Below are 17,728 nucleotides of genomic sequence, written 5' to 3' on the forward strand. Positions count from 1 at the left end.
AAAGGGTTCAATCTGATGTTCAACTGCGGCAGAAAAGTTCTGAGGTCTGTGCATGCAGACGTCACATTTAAGGCCCTTGGTTTATGGCCCTGCATGTGACGTCTCATGCAACAGCAGCAAAGAGAATTAAGCTTTTGCACAGGAGCCGACGATAGACCCGCCTGAGGCGGAGGATCCCACAGTCAGAATACTGCAACATGGGAATAGAAGGACATCAGAGATTAAACCACCCAAATTTGATTTTGGCATTCTCAGTTATATACTTAAAGTTCAAACATACAAATCCAACTACTCGGCCGGGGACTCTCTGTTTGCCAACTCTGTTGGAAAAAATATGGAACAGACTCCCAGCTGACTTGACCCTAGAACCCTCACTAACTCAATTCAAAAACAAACTCAAGAAATAATTCAAAACTCATTGGTTATGCCCTTGCACTAACCCCAACTAGTGACCTCTCTATTTCTTAGGTGCCTTACCTTCAACTACTTCTAACTTTTTTCTACCACTCCATTTCAGGAAGGGTCAATTGTATAACTGCTGCTCAGTGTGTCTTAAACCTGAATGTAATGTTATGTATGTTTAACTTTGAAAATAATGTTATGTTTTGTAAAGTGTTTTATAATAAGTACTATATGTGCTAAATGCTGGTATTACTTACGACTGTAATCTGCTTGAAACTAGCATTTACTAAATGTTCAATGTGTATTATTATCTTGGAGCTTTTCTCCCCGGGCCTCCGCTGAAAATGGACATGTATCCAGTCGGACTATCCCAGTCAACAAATGTAAAATAAAATAAATAAAAATAAATATTTCTAGGGCAATGCACTATCATTTGTCAGCCAACAAGCGAAACTACGAAGGGAAAACAACAATAAAGGTCCTTCCTGCTACCTAGCTATTTTTTGACAATGAAATATTCACTGCCAATAGCAGGCAGAGAGAGAGAAAAAGAGGAGGGCTAATAAAAGGCTTCAAAGTAGAGCAAGGCCTCTCTTTTGCCGTGGAAACGTTTGGCTTCTCCCACAATCATGCACTCCAGATCTACAAACCACTGTACTTCTAACTGCATTCTAAAATGCTCTAATGTTTGTAGGAAGGTGTTTCCATATTTAACTTGTTTAATTTTCACCAGAGAAAAACTGACAGGACCAATGGTACTCTCAGATGCTGGTAAAAAAGAACTAAAATGAGTGCATATATTCAAATGTTATGATTTGCCATTACCATCACTTTCTCCACAACAGGTAATATAAAGCTGATAAAAATCAAGTACCTGAATCACAGGATACAAGGGTTTGCCACGTAAAACAGCTATCTAACTTAAATATTTATCTAAAACTTCATGCTTAAATGATCCAATACACATGAATTCTGATGGTTGAAACTGGTTCTGTGAATGCCACACAAGAAAATCTTCATTCCCCAAGAATAGCTGCAGAAAAGTTATCTATTTGGTTCATACTACCTTATTAATGTCTCTCAGCTTGCGTCCATGAACATTACGCTTTGCACAAGTTTGGTTGTCTGCACTCATTTCTGCAATGTACACCTAAAACGACAAAACAAAATCAGCTACGTAACATACATTATGGGTTTTCTACATCTCCCCTACAAAATAAATACGTAGCATCTTCAAAACTGTCACTGCACTGGCAAAGCTACAACCATAATACACCACAAAAAATGAGTCAAGTGCTAAAACCTTTAGCCTCATTTAAAGATGCAGTAGAACCAGAGAAAGTCAACATTATTCAATAACTTGGTTTTCCAACCATATGCAGCACACAAAATCAAATCCTAGTCAGTATAATGTACATTAAAACAGCTGCTGTATTCTGGCTGACTGCCTTTTCTGCTGATATCCTGAATAAAGATTTGAGAAAAGTTAAAAGCGAGTATCAACGTGAAAAATAACCAGTCTGAATGTGGCGGACTTAACTGAACCAATACTACAGATGAATGGAACAATGTGCGATTCAATTCTGCTTTGGTAAAGGCTCATTTTCGCTCTACGAACAATAAGCTGGATGCATAACTGTGCACATCCTTAAACTAATACTACTTTGAAGCAACTTCTGATTTAATTACAACATTCAGTCTTCTTGGGTAGGAGTCTATCAGCATGGCACATCTTGACTTGGCAATATTTGCCCATTTCCTTGTAAAAGTACTCCAGATTTATCAGATTGTGAGGGCATCTCTTGCGCACAGCCCTCTTCAGGTCACCCCACAGATTTTCTATTGGATTTAGGTCTGGGCCCTGGCTGGGCCATTCCAATAAGTACAGTTGTGTACACTAACCATAAATACAGATATTCGAGTGTATTCACTGTTGCAGTCATCACACTTGGGTTATCCTGCCAGGGGTAGCTCTCAGTCGGCCCGAATATCAGAGGTTTAGTATTTCTGAGTCGGTTGCTGTCACCCCAGGACTGACGTCAGGTCGTCAGTGGTATAAAATCAGGCAGCCAATGGCATTACATCAGTTTTTCTTGCTCCAAATGTCAGGAGCCCCCAAAGACAGAGCTAGGTTATGGTGGAAAAACACCACATGTAGAAAGTAAATACCAAATACCAGGTAGAATCTGACCTGTCTGTGCACATCTAGAGAATGCAGAATCCTTTCCCCCTTGTTATGAGGCTTAGGGAAAAAGGTGGGCAAATTAATAGATTGGTTGAGAACCATACTGGACACCACTTTAGGCATGAAAGTTGGGTTAGTCCTGAGGGAGACCCTGTCATCATGAAAAATGACGAAGGGCTCCACAGCCATGAGTGCTTGTAGCCCTGAAACTCTTCTAGCTGAAGTGATAGCCAGAAGCAAGGCTTTGTTCCGAGAGAGGAATTTTAACTCTGATGAAGCTGCAGGCTCAAAGAAGGGGGGGGGGGTTGTGAGCTTTTCCAACACAAAGTTAAGGTCCCAAGCTGGGGTAGGAGCTCTTCTGGGTGGCCTTAAATTAACCCCTCTTAGGAACTGTTTTGATGACAGGGTGAGAAAAGAGAGGTTGCTCTGTGCTGTAATGAGCAGACATGGCAGAGGCATGCATTTTAATAGAAGAGAAGGACAGGTCCCTGTGAAGTAGGTTTGCTAAGTAATTCAGGATAAGCGGCACGGAGGGCTGTGCTGTTTAAGCTCCTTTAGCCCGGATCTAGGTGCAATACCTTTTCCACTTGTCAGCATAGGATTTTCTAGTGCTAGGACGTCTGGCCTCATGTACAACGTCCAGGACTTGCTTGCTTAGGCTGGCAACTGGAAAGGTCAGGGAATAAGCCAGGCTGCCAGGTTCAGGGTCTGTAATTGTGGATGCAAGAATTCTCCATTCTGCTGGGTCAGGAGAGCTGGGATCTGAAATAGGTGCCATGGAGGCAGGGGTGATAGACTGCACAGCAGTGGGTACAACTGCTGGCTTGGCCAGTTTGGGGCAATCAAGACTGCTCTAAGTTTTTCCTCCCTTATTTTGAGTAGTACCCTTGTAAGAGGAGGTAGAGGGGGAAATGCATGGATAGAGAGGTTTAGCCATTGGAAGGATAAGGCATCCACCTTCCAGGCCTTGCTGTGACGTTCTCTGGTGCAGAATTTGCTGAGCTGGTGATTGTTGTGGGAGGCAAATAGGTCCACCTTCGGGGTGTGCCATTTATGGGTTACAAGGTTGAAGGTGCTGTTGTTTAGCTGCCACTCGTGTGGGTCTAGGAAATTTCTGAAGTTGCCTGCCAGAGAGTTTTGAGTGCCTGTCAGAAATTGTGCTAGCAGGTGAATTTGCATAGCTGAATCCGTGTGCCAAAGGGTCATGGCTAGCCTGCAGTGGGGATAAGAGTGAGTTCCTCCCTGCTTGTTGATGTACCACATCACTGTGGTGTTGTCTGTTTTGATTAGTAGAGGTCCCGGGGGGAGCAAGGGTCTGAAAGCTGTCAGAGTGTGCTGATCAGCTAGCATCTCTTTTAGGTTGATGTGCAGATGTATTTGATTTGGGCTCCAATGGCACTGAATGCACCTGCTGTCCAGGTGCGCACTCCAGGCATAATCTGGAGTGTCTGTGGTTAGGGTCTGGGCGGCGTGGGGTTGTGAAAAGGGAAGGACCTTGTTGTGGTTGCATGCTGCTGCCCACCAAAGAACATCTTTCCTTAGACAAGGTATCATAGGTATGAGTTTCCAGGTCCTGAAAGTGATGACACCAAAGGCTTTTTAAGTACCACTGAAGTTTCCTCATAAGCAGTCTGGCATATGGAATGAGTAGACTGCAGGAAGCCATGAACCCTAAAGCTTGCAGGATTTTCTTTGCGGATAACGGGTTCTGCTGGCTAGTTGAGAGAAGTAGCCTGTCAGATAGGCTTATTTTTCTGGAGTAAGGAATACATCTGGGATACTGTGTCCAGACTTACTCCCAGGAATGCAATTTTTTGAGTGGGGACTAGTTTGGGTTTATTTTTGTTTATAGTGTACCCCAGGGATGTCAGTAGGTCCTTTACAAAGGTCAAGTGCTGTAACCACTTTTCCTGACTGTGTGAATCAGGCAGTCGTCTAAGTAGGGGTAAATCTGAATATTCCTTAGTCTGCAAAAAGCAATGGCAGGAGCCAGAAATTTTGTGAAAACTATGGGAGCAGTGATTAAGCCAAAGGGAAACACAGAGAACTGAAAGTGCATAGATCCTGCCCTGAAATGTATATATTTCTGGCAAGAATCACTCACTGGGATGTGCAGATAGGCCTCTTTTAGGTCGAAGGTGGCTAACCAAATATCCTTGGATAGCATAGGAAGAAGCTGCTGGAGGGTGAGCATTTTGAATTTTGGTATCACCAGGTAGGTGTTGAGAACTGATAGATCGAGGATTGGTCGCCAGGTGCCCTCTTTTCTGGGTACCAGGAAAATTCTGGAATAGAACCCTTGGCCTATTTGGTCTGCAGGAACTGCCTGTATTGCCCTCATGGAGAGCAGGGAATGAACTTGGTTTTGGGCCTCTGCCCACTGGTTTGGTGGAAGATCTGGGAACCCTTCTGAGGTTGGCAGTGTGTGGAAATAAAATTTGTACCTCTGGGACATTATGTGGAGGACCCATCGATTGTTGGTGATGGAGGACCAGTTTTTGTATGGGAGGTGAGTTTTCCTCCTAGGGGCACAAGCAGGTGGGCAGAGTTAAGGGGTGGAGTTGTAAAGTCATTGTGAGTTCTTTTCATAAGGGGGTGGCTTAGCACTCCCTATTTTTGAAGTGAAGGAACTCCATTGCTTAGATCTCTGCATTCCCTGGGACTGCTGTTGGGGGGGGGGGGGGGCTATTTCCCCTAGGTCTTGTCTGAGCTGGCCTTGAGGGGGCTGGAAAGGACCAGTGTTTGGAAGGGCAAAGCCTACTGAACCTAGGGGGTTAAATTTGTAAGAATTCTTTAACAGTCTGCATAGACTTAGCTTTTTCTTCCATCTTTTTAAGAACCTCTTCTGCTTTGGTGCCAAATAAACTGTCCTTGTTCAAAGGAGCGTCTAGTAACTTTGATTTGACATGGTCTGGCAAAGTCTGCTCCTTGAGCCAAGCATGTCTTCTCAGTACAGAACCCAGTGACTGCTGCCCGGCAAGATGCTTCTAGGGCGTCAAAGCGACACTGCAAAGTATGCTTGCTGTCTTGGCTTGCAGAGTGCATAAGCTCCTGCAATTCTTTATTTTCTGCACAGTCTGTAAAGGTAGCCACTTTTTGTTTAATAAGTTCCCTAATATGTTGCTGGTACTTCAGCATGTGAAACTGACAATTTGATGCCCTAATAGCAAGAGTTGCAGAGGTATATACCTTCTTACCCAATCTGTCCAAAGATCTGGAATCCCTGCCCGAAGGGTTGGGATTCTTGGCTGTAGTTGCCTTGATACTTTTAGGCCCCTGGGAAATTAATTCTGGGTCAGCAGTAGGATTCTTGAAAATAAATTTGTGTGTGTCAGGTACTCTGCAGTACCTGTCTGTTTTCCTAAGGGCAGGAGATAAAATATCAGGAGTAAAACTGGATGCCATAAAAACATCAACAACAACTTCCAAGACAGGGGGTATTGCTAAAGGCCTGTGCTGTGGCAAATCTAGGAATTCTCTGAGTCTCTTTTTGGACTGAGGATAGTTTTGGCATTCCCAGTGGAAATGCTCTCTTAAAGTATGCAAGGTTTCACCAAAAGAAAAATCCACTGGAAGGGAGGCAGAGGGAATGGATTCCTCTGCATCGGAATCCTCCTAAGTAGATAAGGGCATGTCTTCATAATCAGATACCTCAGAGTCATCGGGCTCCTGGGTCTGTTGAAGCTGCAGGGGACTGGTCTCTTTCCCTCTTAGCAGGAGAAAGCTGACTTCCCCTAATTCCCCTAATCAGCGTAATAAGGTCTTCTGCCATTCTAAGCATTTGCTGTTGTGGCATAGGAGTAGATGCATGCACTTTGGTTGTCAGTTTTCTAGGTGTAGTGCGTACTCTAGGCCTAAGAAACTCGGTCAGTTTGAGTTGAAAATCGATTGAGCGAAGAGCTGCCTCAGAAGCCGGTGCCTGCACAGAGGCTTCGGACCCATCCAAGGTAGAGACATCCGCAGGTTTCATAGTCAAAGTAGTCTCGCGGCATACCAGACTCCGAATGGGTCTCGGTAGCAGCCTGCGAATCCATCGAAGCGGGCATCAGGGGCTGCGAAAGCGCCTCAGAGTACCAGTGAACTGGCAGCTAGCTTAACGGAAGAGTCGGCAGTTTTGGACCTGTGCGGTCTGTCTCTGTCTTTACCCTTATATGTTTTCGGAAGATCAGTAGTCGGATGGCTTACCGAAGCCATTTTGAATACGGAGATCGAGAACTGAAGTATTTAGCTACGATAAGGGCCCGACGACGTATAGTTCGGGCGTTGAACAAAGCACAAAACTGGCAGCGAGGGACATCATGGTCTGGGGCTAAACAGGTGATGCAGTAAGAATGGAAATCTTAGTGTGGTATTTACTTTTCACAGGCGAGACAATTGTTAACTTTTTCTGACATCGGTTAGAGCAAGAAAAAAGGATTCCCAACGGGGTACTTAGCTTTAGAAGACTTCAACTTCAATTTCGGAAATGAAAACTCAGGTAGCGGCCGACTGGCACTTGTGCGAACTGCTTCTGCTTCGGGCTCCTTGGCAAGTAAGACTGATGCAATGGCGTCGGCTGTCTGTTTTTATACCACTGATGACCTGACGTCAGTTTTGGAGCGACAGCAACCAACGCAGAAATACTAAGCCTCTGATATTCGGGCCAACTGATGGGCTACCCCTGGCAGATTAACCCAAGTATGATGATTGCAACAGTGAAACACGAAGAACATAATTTTTCGATGCAGCTGCCACTCATGGGGATCCATTAAATGCCTGCTGAGGCAGTCTGCTACAGTGCTCTGAGCCATCAGGTGTAACCCCATTGGATTGTCTGTCTCCCAAATCTGCATTGCCAGCTGGCAAAGAGGGTAGGAGTGGTTCCCCCCTTCCTTGTGTACAACATGACTATGTTGTCTGTTTTAATAAGTAGAACCCCTTGGTTTCCAGTGATCCTTGAAGGCCACCATGCCCTTTTGTCCCGTCATCAATCCCTTCCAATTTATGTGCTTGTGTCTGAAATGCTCTTTTCATTTTCTCTGAGACTGGAGGCCCTGGAATTGGGCTCTCTAGGCTGTGTCTGATGCTTCTGTGGTTAAGGTTTGGCCCGGAGGGATGAACCTGAAGGGGAGACCCTGGTTCTCTGCACATGCTTATGACCACCATGCCAAATCCTCAATGAAGCAATGAATTAGGTAGATTTCTGTCTCCGGGGACTGTGAGTGCTGGCATCGCAGATTCTTGAGGTACCACTGAAGCTTTTTGATATGTAGCCTGGCCAAAGGGACCATTAGTACACAAGATATCATGTAGCCCAGTGGTCAGAGAAATTCCCTGGCTGAGAGGCACTGCCTCTGCATAATGTCCTGGAAGTAATGGGTTAAGAAGGAAGCCTCGTCTGGGGAAAGGGAGGCCTTCTGGAGGGAGGAAGGGTTTGTGTTGGATTTGCTAACGTTTATGGTGAACCCTAGAAAAGACAGTATGGTCTGGATGAAGGTCAAATCCTTGAAGAGACTGGAATGACTTGTGGCCTGAATGAGGCAGTTGCCCAAATAAGGGTAAACTTGGATGACTCTTGTTCTGCAGAAGGCAATCACAGGAGCCAGACATTTAGTGAAGACCTTGAAGGAGCAGCAGACAAGCTTAAGGGAAGTGCAGATAATTGAAAGTGACTAGTGCCTGCTCCGAAGTGAAGAAATCTTCTGCAGGATTCTTTTATAGGGATGTGCAAGTAGGCATCTTTCAGTTCCAAGGTGACCATTAGAGCCTGGGGTCTGAACATGGGAAGAAGCTTTTGAAGAATAAGCATTTTGAATTTTGGGGCTAGGAGGGACTGAGGATGGACAGATCCAGGATAGAGCATCAAGAGCCTTCTTTCTTGGGGACCAGGAATAGCCTGGAGTCAAAACCTTTTCGTAGCTGGCGGTCTGGTACTGGTTCAACGGAGCCCTTAGAGCACAGGTTGTGAATCTAAGAATGGCCTCTGCCCTTTGGTTTTGTGGCACATCAGGGCTGCCTGAGTATCTTAATGGTTCTTTGAAAGTGAGCTTGTAGCTGTTTGAGATAACTTCCAGAATCCACTTGTCAGAGATGATGAGAGCCCCGTTTTTCTAAAATAGTCTTCCTCCTATCCTGTCTGCCGTTTGAGGTGGAAGGGGGTGGGATGGGGGGGTAGGGAGGGAGCATAGTCATTGCTCATCTCTGCTAGGGCCCTGTGGCCTACAACGTCCTGGCCTGGGTGTTCCTCAGGACCACTGCCTTGCCCTCTCCAATTGCTGTTGCTGTCCATGAGGCTTTTCTCTTTAGGTTTTCCTCTGACTGGGTTTCGATTGGAAGGGAAAGGACTCATGCTTAATGGGAAAATTCCTAATGAACCTATGAGGGTTGGACTTGGAGGAAGTCCTTGACCATTTGCTTGGATTTTGCTTTATCCTGTATTTTCTTTAACATAGCATTGGCCCTTCGTCCCAAAAGGGAGTTCTTATCCAGGGGTGCATCCAGCAGTTTAGATTTGACATGCTCCGGTAAAGAAAAGTTGTGTAAAATAACCATAGATGTCCCTCTCTTCCATGTTGCAGTATTCTGTACTTACTGTCTTGTTACCAGAATGTCCAGCCAGTATACAAAATACTTCAGTCACTGTATGGTGCATGGAACGTCTCATGTGACTTAGCAGTGTGTGGGCCATAAAACTGACGTCTGCACGCACCAGACCCGAGTACTGAGCATCCTAGTCGGAACCAGTCCTTAGAAGGTAATGACAAGTCCTGTGCCATCCAAAAGGGAACTGTTGAATAACAGTCGGGATAGGTGGGAAGGAAGGAATACTGCAACATGGAAGAGGACATCTATGGTTTTGGTAAGATTTTACACAACTTTTCTATGTCCTTCTATTCACATGTTGCAGTATTCATCATGTATGGGTGAAGAATGCCAAAGCTCACTGTGAAGAAGGGGGGGAGGTGGTCTAGTAGAATTCTCCATGAATCCATGGAGGATAACCCCGGCGAATCCAGCTCTGGACCAAGAAATCTGGCTTATCTTGTAATGCTTTGTGAAGGTGTGCAGAAGACCAAGTAGCAGTATCAAGGATAGTGGAGGTGTCCAAGCCCTTGAAGAAGGCTCCAGAGGAGGCCACTGCCCTGGTAGAGTGTACCTTAACACTCCCTTGCAGGGATTTTCCATGGTGTTTGTAGAAAAAAGTAACAGCTTTGGAAATCCGCATAGAAATGGCTTAGATACTGCTTTTCCTAGGGCTCTGGGGTGGAAAGAGATAAAGAACTGATCCACCTGCCTGATTGGTCTGGTTTTGTGCATAAAGAATCTGAGTTGCCTGTGCACAACCAGCGAATGAAGTACTCTTTCACTGTGGATTGGGGAAGAACGTGGCTAGGTGGATGGCTTGGTTAAAAGAAAGGTCATTGATGACCTTGAGCATGATGGAAGGGGTGGTTGGTTCTGTGCGGAATACAAGAAAGGGTGGAATAGCCATGAGGGCATGCAGCTCAGACACTCTTCCAGCTGAGGTCAAGGCCATGAGGAGAACAGTCTTCCATGTGCAGTATTTTAGGGACACTTGGGATGCTTGCTCAAAAGGAGGCATGTTAGCTTCTCTAAAACATAGTTCAGGTCCCATGGAGAGGGGGAATGGGCTTCCTTGGTGATCTGAGATGAAGGACCCCCTTAAGGAACACATTTGCAGGCAATTTGGAAGCTAAAGTGGGGGGGGGGTCCAGAGGAAGGCATGCTGAAATGGCAGACAAATGGGCCTTAATGGATGAGAATACTAACACTGTCTGCAAATGTTCACATAGGCAAGACAGCACTAGAGGAGTCTCGCTTTGTAGCAGGTCCAACTGCCTTGTGAGACACCATATGGAGAATCTTTTACACTTGGATAGGTAAGATCTCCTGGTATTGGGTTTCCTGGCCTCCTGCAGGACAATGAGGATGTCCCCAATGTAAAGGTGTCTGAAAGGGATCAGAAACCTATCAGAGTGAGGTGAAGAGATTGTCACTGTGGGTAGATTTGGGTTCCCTTGTCCTGTGTGAGAAGGTCCACTCTGAGGGGTAACTTGTGGTGACTGCCCTTGGATAACTGTAGGAGGAGAGGAAACCAATGCTGTCTTGGCCAATAGGGAGTCACCAGCAACATTTTTGGTCTATCCTGCTGTATCTTCAGCAGGATCCTCTGAATAACAGGGAAGGGGGGGCTGCATAGAGGAACATCCCTTTCCAAAGAAATTGAAAAGACACCTGTTGCCATAGCCCTTGGTTCTGGTAGTCTGGTGCAGAAAGAGGGAAGTTGCCTGTTCGTGGAAGCAAACAGGTCTATTTGAGGTGTACACCATCAGTGGACCAGTTCCAGAAAGACATCCCTGTGCAGCATCCATTTGTGGGCCATAGTGTTGGACCTGCTGAGAATCTACCTGGTAATTTATTTATTTATTTCCCGTTTGATTATCGGGGAAGTCCACTGGGCCCAAAAGGACCCATTTTCAGTGGAGGCCCGGGGAGAAAAGCTCCACGAAACATAATACAGTACAGATATAACAGATACAGAGATAAAAAGTATAGGACTTACAACAAAGAGATACATTGTATAGGACAGTTTACAAAGTTTGTACAGAGTTGCACATAGTTTACAAAGTCTGTACAGATTCACACATAGTTAAACAAAATAGCTTATGGTTGTTCAAAGGGTAATAAAGATACATTTATGCAAACATTCTAAGAAACATACCTTTAAAAATAAAGGTAAAAAACACTTTGCATGCACTCATTTAAAGTATGATGCTTTTTACAATATTTACACAGCTATGTTGTGTGATATGATAAACAGCTCTCGGAAATTGCAGAGAGCTTAGACACACTCATGAAGTAACTATGGGAGATATTAGAGAGATTAGGAACCTGTGAGAAAGCCTCCTGGGGGCAAATATTTAGGTAGGGTGAAGGCAGGTACATTTCCATTTAGAGGACAGGTATTTGAAAAGCTGGGATTTAAAGTTATCCGAGTTTGGTGTAGTTCTAAGAGTGAAAGGAAGGGAATTCCATTTCCTTCTTATGGAGAAAGAGAGGAGAAGTTTGGCAGGAGGACGTTTGGGCTTGTGTATAGCAATTAAGTTTTGATGTTCAGATCTGAGCTTTCTGCTGGGGTGTAAGGGGGGAGGATATTTGCTAGAGCAGGACATTTAGTAGGGTGAAATGTAAGTATGTGTGCAGTGATAAGTTGGAGGTAGTTTGGGAGTTCAAGCCAATTCAGAGATTGTAGGGTAAGGCAGTGATGGGTGGAATTTCTGGATCTGGTGGCAAATTTAGAGATTTTATTATAGAAGTTTTCCAGTTTGGAGGAGATAGAGGCAGTTAGATTGGTTAGGAGAGGTGCTCCACATAAAAAGGAGGGAAGAAGGTAAGTAGTGGCCAGAGTGTGACAGGAAGCGATTATTCCTGTATAGCATGCCTAGCTTTTGGAGGGTTTTCTTAATATTTTGTTGGTGTGGATGTCAAACTTAAGGTATTCATCAATAGTAATGCTGAGAAGTTTAGCGGAGGGAACCACTTCTATAGGTGAGTTGGTTTGGCTAAGGACTTTGAAAGGGGGGGGGGGCGGGAGTACAATTTTTGATTTATTAGCATTGAGAGAGAGGTGGGTTTTGGCGCATCCATTCTTCGGTTACTGAAAAAGCAGTTTGGGTTTTGTTGAGCTGTTCAGAGAGGTTTGAGGCAGAGCAGACTAAGGTTGAGTCATCTGCGTATTGAATGATTTTGGCATCAGGAATAGCAATGTAAAAGTTATTGATGAAGATGTTAAAAAGCATAGGCCCAAGGATGGATCCCTGTGGTACACCAGTTGGGGTAGGTAAGGAGGAAGAGGTGGAGTTCTTCCATTTAACTGCCCAAGGATGGACCCCTGTGGTACACCAGTTGGGGTAGGTAAGAAGGAAGAGGTGGAGTTCTTCTATTTAACTGCCCAAGGATGGATCCCTGTGGAACACCAATTGGGGTAGGTAAGAAGGAAGAGGTGGAGTTCTTCCATTTAACTGCCCAAGGATGGATCCCTGTGGTACACCAATTGGGGTAGGTAAGAAGGAAGAGGTGGAGTTCTTCCATTTAACTGCCTGATATCTGTCTGACAGGTAACCGGAGAACCAGGATAAAGTGTTTGGTGAGAGATGATAGAGAAGGTGTTTGTGGGAAACAGTATTGAATGCTTTAGACAGATCAAGCAAAACAGTAGAGACCAAGTGTCCTGAATCTCGGGCTTGATTGACAATTTCTAGGAAAGACAGTAGAGCAGTTAGTGCTACGGACTGGGCGGAAGCCATGTTGGGTAGGTGTAAGAAGATCAGGTTTGAGCTCAAACATAAAGGGATGGCTATTAGGGGAAAGAGAGAAGAGTGAGGGTCTGGTGGGTTATTGTTGGAGAAAGTCTTGGTCAGTTCAGAAATAGTTTCTATGAAAAATTAGTTAAATTCAGAGCCTAGTTCAAGGTTGGATTTACTAGGGTCAGGACAGGGGTTATTCTTGGAGCCAGGAATAAGAAGTGAGTTTACTGATTTCCAGAATTGCTTGGGGTTTTTATTATTGTTGGACTGTAGCTTGATATAGTAGGATTTTTTGTCCTTAGTGATAAGCTGGTTTGCAAGGTTATGGAGTTGTTTGTATTGGAGCAGGGTATTGGGTAATTTGTTGTTTTGGTAGAGCTTCCATGATTTGTCCCTATGTAGCATAATTTGTTTTGTAACTTTAGTTAACTAGGGGGCTGAATTAGTCTTTATCATTTTGTTACTTAGTGGGGCTAAAGAGTTTAGAGTGTCTAGGAAGACTGAGATGAAGAAGTCAATGGCACTGTCAAGTGGAAGGGAGTTGAGAATTCGCCAGTCCATTTGTTTGAGCATGTTAGAGAAAGTTATATGGGGATGAAGTTACTGAGGTTATAAGTAAGAATGTATTGGTGCTGATGAGGTGAGGAGTTGGTTGCACAATGAATAAAAGCTGGGAGGTGGTCACTAATTGAGTCTGGGATTGTGTCAGAGTTAGTTATTTTATTTGGATCAGAGACTAGGATCCAATCAATAGTGGATCCAGGGGGTTAGGTCAGGTGATGGGGAGAATCATTTGAGTGAAGTTATAGAGGTTAATGGATAGGGAGGGAGAGGGACTGTTAACTTTATTCCAGTCAATATTTACATTGCCTAAAATGTAGGTTTCGTAGTTAATTTCAGTGGATGCCCATAGGAAAATGTCTTCAAGGGTGGAGATAATGTTACCAGATGAGATATATAGAGCAATAATGCAGATATTTTTGTGTTTATTCATTTTTAGTAGTCCAGCTGTAAGTTCAGTGTTGTTGAATTGGGGGATTGGAATTTGGAGAGGTATTAAGGTTAGAAGGCTAGAGTAGACTAATGCAGTGCCACCACCTTTTTTATATGGTCGGTCATTTCTGGGAATATGGAATCCAGGGGGTAGGATTTCAGAATCGAAGATGTGGGCTTTGAGCCAAGTTTCGGAGATGGCTAGGATGTCTGGTTGGTTATGGCTTAGACAAGCTTGAAATTGGTGAACTTTGTTGTTGAGACTCTGGGCACTGATGGTAAACATTTTTAGGATATTGTGAGGGGAGGAAGGAGACAGGGGGTAGGTATTGTGAATAATGGGGCTGGGACCATTGTTGGGGTGAATATCTCCAGCTAAGATTAGAGTGTTGAAAAAAATTATTTTTAGCGGTTTAGGTTTGCAAAGTAAGAATTTGGGTAGATCTAAGATTAGTTTATGTTTCAGTTTATTAGCAGTGGAGAAGATTTTAGGGTAGAATAGGTGCAGAGGGTTAGGCTGAATGAGTGAAGGTGAGATGCAAAGAAAATGGGAGTAAGAGTGTGGGTAAAGGTAGGTTTGTATGGAGATTACTTTGTAGGTAATATTGGACAAATAAAAAAGGAAATGGGAGTAAGTGTGTGGGTAAAAGTAGGTTTGTATGGAAGTTATTTTGTAGGTAATATTGGACAAACAGAGAAGTATGAGGTAATACTGGACAAACAGAGAAGTATGAGGTAATACTGGACAAACAGAGAAGTATGAGGTAATACTGGACAAACAGAGAAGTATGAGGCAATATTGGACAGAGAAGTATGAGGTAATATTGGACAGAGAAGTACGAGATAATATTGGACAAACAGAGAAGTATGAGGTAATATTGGACAAACAGAGAAGTATGAGGTAATACTGGACAAACAGAGAAGTATGAGGTAATACTGGACAAACAGAGAAGTATGAGGTAATATTGGACAAATAGAGAAGTATGAGGTAATACTGGACAAACAGAGAAGTATGAGGTAATACTGGACAAACAGAGAAGTATGAGGCGGTATAAAATAAGGGAATTAGGAACAGGAGGAAGCAGGGGGGCTTGGAGAGTGTGACGCATTAAAGAATGCATGTCAGAGCAAAGTGAGGAAGATTGGTATAGAGTACGAGAAAAAGGATGGTTGTGTAGAAGACGGGGTTTATGAGGAGATACAGCTGGTTTTCTTAGAAGTACAAGAAAGAAGAGGGGACTTTAAATTGTTAGGGAGGAAGAGCGATGTATGTGGGAAAAATATAAGTAGGTGGAGTCATAGGGGAAGAGCTTCTATTGGATAATAAGGCAGGCTGGGGGGAGATAGGGAAGAATAAAGGTAGGTGTGCTGGGGGCGAGTGGGATTTGGGGGTAGGGGAGCTGAGTGAGCCCACAGGGCGAACAGAGTGGGAAGAGCCAGGTAGGTGTGAGAGGTCTACAGAGTAGCAAGAAACAATCAGGGGGGCTCTGTAGTTGGGACTGAGTGTAGGCTAGCGGGAGGTAAATTGCAAAAGATTTGGTTCGAATTAGAGGTTAAGGGCAGAGCAGATTGTTTCACTTTCCAAGAAAAAGATGCTTGAAAACTTTAGCTTAGGAATGAAAGTGGAACGCAGGCTTGAATGCGAGAGTTTCACTAAAGTGGAAGTTTGCTGCCACCTAGTGGTGAAAATCAGGGTGGGGTACAGAGGGAAACTAGTTGGTCTTGGGGAAGTGAGACTAGGGTACAGTGTAGCTGGAGAGGGGAGGGGTTAAGGGGCTGCAGTAGGCTGCTAATATGATCGCTATGGGTAAGATATTGTCAATATTGTATACATTCCAAGAGCTAGTCTAGATACATACATGCTATTCTAAGCAGGTTGGAGGGGTAACACTATGATAGGCAGTCTGTGGCAGGTGTCCTTTGCAGGGGGTTTTCCAGTTAAAGTTTCATTTTTGATGAGGGGAGACACCCGAGGAGCAAGCTTTAATGAGAGAGAGAGAGGTTGTTAGCGTTGGCAAGACAGATGGGATAAATAGACATTGCAGGGGGCTCAGAATGAAGCTAGAGAGCGAGTGTAAGTAGGGACTCGGGTAGAAGCTGAGTAGAAAGTGCATAAGTAGGGATGTACAGCTAGGAAAATATATACTGCAGAGAAATAACAAGCATTCATATAAGCAGACGTCAATTGTGAAGGTATGTAAACTGCCTGTAGAGTCACTCCCCGGGCGGAGGCCAGTTCCCACACCACGAGAGCTAGTCTGCAAAGTAAATATGATTTGGTTCCCCTTTGCTTGTTGAGACACCACAGAACTGTGGTATTGTCTGTAAAAAGCTTCAGGGGTCCCTGTTGGAGTCTGGTCTGAAAGGCACTACTGTGCTCTTCCTTGTGTGGTGCTGGCCACACTCCCTGCACTTTCAGGCGTCCAAGAGTCGCTCTCCATCCTAGTTATGAGGCGTCTGTGTACATAATCTGTTTTGGTTGAGAGGATTGGAGTGAAGGACCTGGATTGAGCTACACCTGATTCAACCACTGATGCATCTCCATTTTGAGAAATGGCAAAAGGGGCACCCTGTACTCTAGGGGGTGAGAATGCTGTGTCCAAACAGACTTGAGGTACCTTTGCAGTTTCCTCATGTGAAGTCTGGCCAGAGGCAGCATAGGAATAGTGGAGGCCACGTATCCCAGGAGCCTGAGGTACTGCCTTGCAGTCATTTCTGTGGCCTGAAGCGGTAGGAGCAAATAATAATGTGTCAAGCTTTCCACCTTTTGAGGAGGACAGTAGGCTTTCATGATGTCTCTTCTGATCCTTCACGGCAGGAAAACAATGTCTTGTGTGGGTACCATTTGAGATTTTGGGTAACTGATCTGAAACCCCAGGGACTCTAGGAGAGCAATGGTTCCTTGTAGGTGTTGCAGGAGGGATTGCTTGCAGTCTGCCTGAATGAGAAGGTCATCCAAATATGGGAATATTTGGATCCCTTTTGTCCTGCAGAAGGCAATTACTGGTGCCAGACATTTGGTGAAGACTCTGGGTGCAGTGGAAAGCCCAAAGGGCAAGGCAGAGAACTGAAAGTGAGAGGAGCCCACTGATAACCATAGGTACTTCCTGAAGTTGGGCCTTATAAGGATGTGGAGATAGGCATCCTTGATGTCTAAGATGGCCATGAACCCTTGAGGGAAGAGAAGCGGAAAGAGTTTGTAAAGTCAGCATCCTGAAGGTGGACACCTGTAGGAAGAAGTTGAGATGTGAGAGGTCTAGAATTGGTCTCCAGGGCCCGTCTTTTCTTGAGACTAGGAAAATCCTGGGGTAAAAACCTTTTCCCATAGCAGACTGTGGAATCGGCTGAATGGTGCCATGAGTCATAAGGCTGTCTAGCACCGGTTTTAAGAGGTGAAGTTGTTCCTCTGGGGGCTTGGGAATTCATGACCTGGATCCTTCGACCACAGAGAAAGGGAAGTACCCATTTTCTATTATGGATAGAACTCACTTGTCTGAAGTGAAAAGTTTCCACATTTGGAGACAGTGAGAGAGACGTAAGGATAGAGGGAAAGGTTGGTTCTTTCAAGATGGGCAGGTAGTCACACACTACCTGCTCTATCTTGTAAGGGCAGCCTTTACTGGTAGATGGTGTGGCTCTGGCAGATGTGGGTTGTTTCCTGGAGGATTTCCTAGGCTTAGAGGGAGCAGGCCGTGAGTACTTTCTGATAAATTGAGTTTTAGAAGGAAAATTCCTCTCAAACTTAGGAATAGGGGATACGAACAGATGTTTTAAATCTTGCATCTCTTTCCCTTTTTCTTGCAAGGACTTGAATACGTCTGCCACATTTTCTCCAAACTGG

The 17,728-nt window shown here is 44.6% G+C and overlaps 1 protein-coding gene across 1 annotated transcript in view; it reads right to left on the reverse strand.

Annotated features, from left to right (window-relative positions):
* YLPM1 (YLP motif containing 1) overlaps positions 1-17,728 on the reverse strand; it is a gene marked incomplete in the record, with an annotated part of 1,534,972 nt that overhangs the window by 527,943 nt on the left and 989,301 nt on the right. Inside the window, 1 exon segment of the mRNA XM_044073602.1 lies at positions 1,469-1,552. Within this exon segment, the coding sequence (XP_043929537.1) occupies positions 1,469-1,552 (84 nt within the window).

The sequence above is a fragment of the Protopterus annectens genome, chromosome 6.part0 (assembly GCF_019279795.1).
Source record: "Protopterus annectens isolate FY-2018-M chromosome 6.part0, PAN1.0, whole genome shotgun sequence".
Taxonomy (NCBI): Eukaryota; Metazoa; Chordata; order Ceratodontiformes; family Protopteridae; genus Protopterus; species Protopterus annectens.